This window comes from Arachis stenosperma, chromosome 3, assembly GCF_014773155.1.
Source record: "Arachis stenosperma cultivar V10309 chromosome 3, arast.V10309.gnm1.PFL2, whole genome shotgun sequence".
NCBI classification, from domain to species: domain Eukaryota; kingdom Viridiplantae; phylum Streptophyta; class Magnoliopsida; order Fabales; family Fabaceae; genus Arachis; species Arachis stenosperma.
Window position 1 is genome coordinate 37,335,117 of NC_080379.1, and position 4,441 is coordinate 37,339,557.

At 32.7% G+C, this 4,441-nt stretch overlaps 1 protein-coding gene across 1 annotated transcript; it reads left to right on the top strand.

Moving 5' to 3' along the window:
• The first annotated feature begins 833 nt into the window (after nucleotides 1-833).
• LOC130966236 (derlin-1) lies at nucleotides 834-4,178 on the top strand. The gene is made up of 7 exons (XM_057891021.1): nucleotides 834-971; nucleotides 1,178-1,313; nucleotides 1,717-1,790; nucleotides 1,907-2,000; nucleotides 2,611-2,739; nucleotides 2,865-3,025; nucleotides 3,752-4,178. The coding sequence occupies exons 1-7, from the start codon at nucleotides 955-957 to the stop codon at nucleotides 3,888-3,890; spliced, it is 750 nt and encodes a 249-aa protein (XP_057747004.1). The 5' UTR covers nucleotides 834-954; the 3' UTR covers nucleotides 3,891-4,178.
• Nucleotides 4,179-4,441: the final 263 nt, after the last annotated feature.

A 4,441-nucleotide genomic window follows, 5' to 3' on the forward strand; every position in this document is an offset into this window, starting at 1 on the left:
ATACCTCATTTGAAGTGAATTGGTAACAATAAAACTAATTTTAAGAAATATGACCGATAAATAAACTTTTAAATAATTTAAAAATATGGTAAAAGTAAAAAATATCATGTTATTTTTATAAATAACAAATAATTTTTATATTTAACAAATAATTTGTCCATTTTGTTTGAATTTCGATAAATATTTAGAAGATGCATAAAAAAATCGGGGCGAGATTCAATCTCTATTTTTCTTTTAAAAAAAATTAAACATTTGGCCCATTCCCATAAAAAGATTGAAAAATATTTGCTTGGTGTAAAATTTTTAAATTTTAAAAATAAAAATATTTTTTATTAATTCTTATAAAAAATTATATCAAAATATCATTTTTAAAGTTTTTTTAAAAAGTATATATTTAATATTTTGTTATATTTTGTAATATTTTTAAATATTTTAAAAATTTATTTATCATTTGTATCTTTTTAATTTTTTTTGTTAGCAATATATACTTTTAATTTTGGATACCATTGCTAGTTTATCCATCTTTTTTTCTCTAACTAATAGATTGTTGCATATACAATACAAAATTTAACTCAATACTTAATTAAACAAACTAATGAATTAACCACTAAACCAACCAAACTTAATTAATAAAATCTTTGTTATTCACCTAATTATATTCTTCACCAAATGAATTTTCTTACATATACATGTCTTCCTAGTTCCTAAAACAAGTTTTTTTTTTCGTCCAACAAATAGCTTTTCGTTTTGGGCTGTACGTTTTCTTTGATCAGTGATTTCTCGATTGGGCCTATCTGGGCCAATAGTGGGTTTAGTAAGGCACGTGCGGGAACAGAAGCTTCTGGGTCCGTCGGAGACGGTTTCTGAACGGAGAGATCTGCATTTGGAATTCTGAATTTTGCAGTAGGGTTTGGGTTTTGTTTACACTACCTCTCTCGATCCTTACAATCAGCAATGTCTTCTCCCGCTGAGTAATTTTCTCTTCTTCTTGTTCTTCTTCTTTAATTATTGTTTTTCAGAACTATCATCGAGTAACTGAACTAATAGTGACACCGGAATTTTCCATTTATAATTGCATTTGGACGATTATATATGCAATTTTGATCGGTAAATCGGCAATTTGTTCCGATCAGTTTGTTTATCTAATAAAATTGAATGGTTCAATTCATTTTTTCAGGTGGTATCACTCGCTTCCACCCATAAGCAAGGCTTATGGCACTGCTTGTGTGTTCGCTACCGCAGCTTATCATCTCGGATTGTATCGTCTGCCTCATATTGCATTAATATATGAATACGTCTTCTATAGGTTTCAGGTCAGAATTCCACTCCATCATTTGTAATACCGAAATTGAAATATGCTATTGTTGCATTCATGCCTTTGATGTCTAGAGAATGTGATCAATAGCACCTCTGCCTCATTTCTATCTTATTTATGTTCCGATACTTGTGGAGAAAGAGGTTTGGCATTGGTGCTGCAGTGCATTATTGTATTAGGTAGCAACAGTTTGAGATGAGGACATGAAAATTGCCTTGATATGTGGGTTGGTCAATAAGTAGTCCAGTTGGAGTCTTACCATTGAAATTGATAAGCAACTTGATTTTACTAAGTTCTAACATGCTTATTAGATGCTTGTCTGATAACTTTATTGTTTTGTTTTCCTTCTTTGCTAGAATCAAACTATTTAATGAATCTTGTGTAACACCATATTTTTTAAGGTCTGGAGGCTGGTCACAAACTTCTTTTTCCTTGGACCGTTCTCTATCAATTTTGGGATTCGTCTCTTAATGATGTAAGTAGTTAAATAATTTGGTTCAGTGCACATCCATGGTTTTATACTTTCCAGTATATAACAAGTGGGTAATTGAATCTCATATTAAAATATAAAATACTTCCCATAATCTACAGAGCAAGGTATGGTGTCCAACTTGAGAAGGGACCATTTGAAAGGCGGACTGCTGATTTCTTGTGGATGATGATATTTGGAGCCTTGGTGCTATTGGTATGTAGGATGTTTTATGTATCTGTTTTCATTTTCTGCTACATGTGATGATGTTTTTGCTTGAATATTGAAAGTGTTGCAGCTTTATTTTGTAGAAGGTACAATATAAAGCTATAGAAAGAAAAGATGACAAACTATGATCGATCTAATTTATTTTGATCTGTCTTCCACATATTAGTCACTCGGTCCCCCATGTCTTAAAGTATAAACTATGCATGATCTGTCCTTAACAAGTAAGGAATGATTGGAAATGTTTGGAAATGGCCAGTGTTAACATGGGTAGGAATTTTACAATATGACATTGGGTACTTGATGGTTGAAGATGTATTGAAGGCTAGGGGATCAGAGATTCTGAAGCATGTTGGATAGGATTTTTAATGAAGAGTTATACCTGCTATAGAAAAGTAACAATATGTTTGAGTGGAAAAGAGAATTAGAGTTTATAAAAACCTATAGGAAATGTAAATTTTAGTGAAATGATAATTATAAGAGTGCTGCTGTCTTCGGTGCACTAAGATGTTGTGTTTAATTGTTGTAAAATCGTATAAGCTACCTTCCCAACTTTGCCTCTGATGGACTCATTATTCTTTTAATCTTATTTGCTGGATAGGCTTTGTCTGCCATCCCCTTTCTTTGGGACCCTTTTTTGGCAGTATCACTTGTTTTTATGCTCGTTTATGTTTGGAGTAGAGAATTCCCAAATGCCCAAATCAACATATACGGACTTGTTCAACTTAAGGTAATCTTTCGAATTTCAATCTTGTGTAATGTGTCCTTATTTTTACTCAGCACTTAAGTGGAGCTGTATGAAAAATAATTTGATTTTTTGTTGGAATGTGTCCTTATCATTGAATTTTTTTCCAGGCTTTCTATCTTCCATGGGCGATGCTTGCTTTGGATGTCATATTTGGTTCCCCTCTTACAGCTGATCTGTTAGGTATCATTGCAGGACATCTGTATTATTTCTTGACAGTGCTGCATCCACTAGCAAGTGGAAAGTACATTTTAAAGACTCCTGCCTGGGTGTATCCTTTACTATCTTCTGTTTGCTAATGTGTTAGGCGTTAAGCATATGACTTTTTCATTTAAAGCATTTTTAATTTTGGACTGATTTGATGCTTAATCAGTCTGATACTGCTATGAAAGCTGAAACCATCAAAGGGTGCCTTATCCTTCTTACCCCACCTGCATTCCCATTATTAATGTTTACAAATTCTCCCTTCCACATCAAAACATACCCTTAGGCAGCGTTTGTTTAAGGCACAGGACATTAAGTCAGGAACACAGAAATATAAAATTGTATTTGGCAGATAAGACAGAGACATCGTGTACAAAGACACTAACAAGAGATACAACTTATTTTTTATTTTTTATTTTATTATTTTTGTTAATTTTTTATAATTATATTTTTTATTATTATATTTTTCTTGTCAATTTTTTTGAATGAAAAAAATGAGAATAAATTGGACTTTCATAATTTGTTCTAGTTTATCACCAAACAAAATATAAGAACACTAATTTTTGTGTGTCTGTCTTTTGTGTCTTGTTCTCAGTGTCTTGTCTTGTCCTGTTCTCAAAATCAAACGCTGCCTTAGTTCCTTATACTGTCTCTGACATATAAGGAAAGGCCTATAATGAGCGTGGTTAAATAGTTAATAAGCTCTTATGAATCTATTTTAGCTTCCAAGACATGAAATGTAGGCACAATCTGTAAGGTTGTTTCTCGGGCTTTCTTAATTGTTATTTTTCAGAGATAAATTGGTTGCGAGAAGGAGAATAGGAGCACCAGTGGCAAGACCTATGAGCCGTGGCCAGCCTGTTAGTAATACTCCACAAGACAGTAGTTCAGGGGTTGCTTTCAGGGGAAGATCCTATCGACTTGGTGGATAGATAGATGATGATAGAAATCAAAAGGGGATGGTTTCTACTAACCAATAGTTTCATCTGCCCTTTATTGGTTGGTAACTTGACACCTCTGACGATTGGAGCTAATCATCTGTTTGGAGTTCTAGTTTGGAGCAGTGTGTGTATCAACCATGACAGTCCATTAAAAGCAAACTTTTTTTCCTTTTTGTGGTGGGCATCCTTATAATTGTGCTCTTCGGAGCTTTTAACATGTACGAAAGGAAGTTCATGAATTTAGTTTACAAATGTTCATTAGTTGTCCTTTTCTTTCCAGATATGTATATCTTTTCTCCTTTTCTCGCAGTTTCAATTTCTTAAGTGGACCTTGCCCTGAATAATGAAAATTTAAATATGATATTTAAATTAAAACTAAACCTAAATATTGTCAGATTTAAGTTCGGTTCATAATTGTTTCGGGTTTTAGTATCGTTGAAATTTGTTGAACGATCGATTCTCTTTTTTTTTTTTTTTTTTTGGTGCTAACCTCCTCGGCTAAATGTTCTCCTTTTCTTGAATTTGGAACTTGGAAGCCTCTT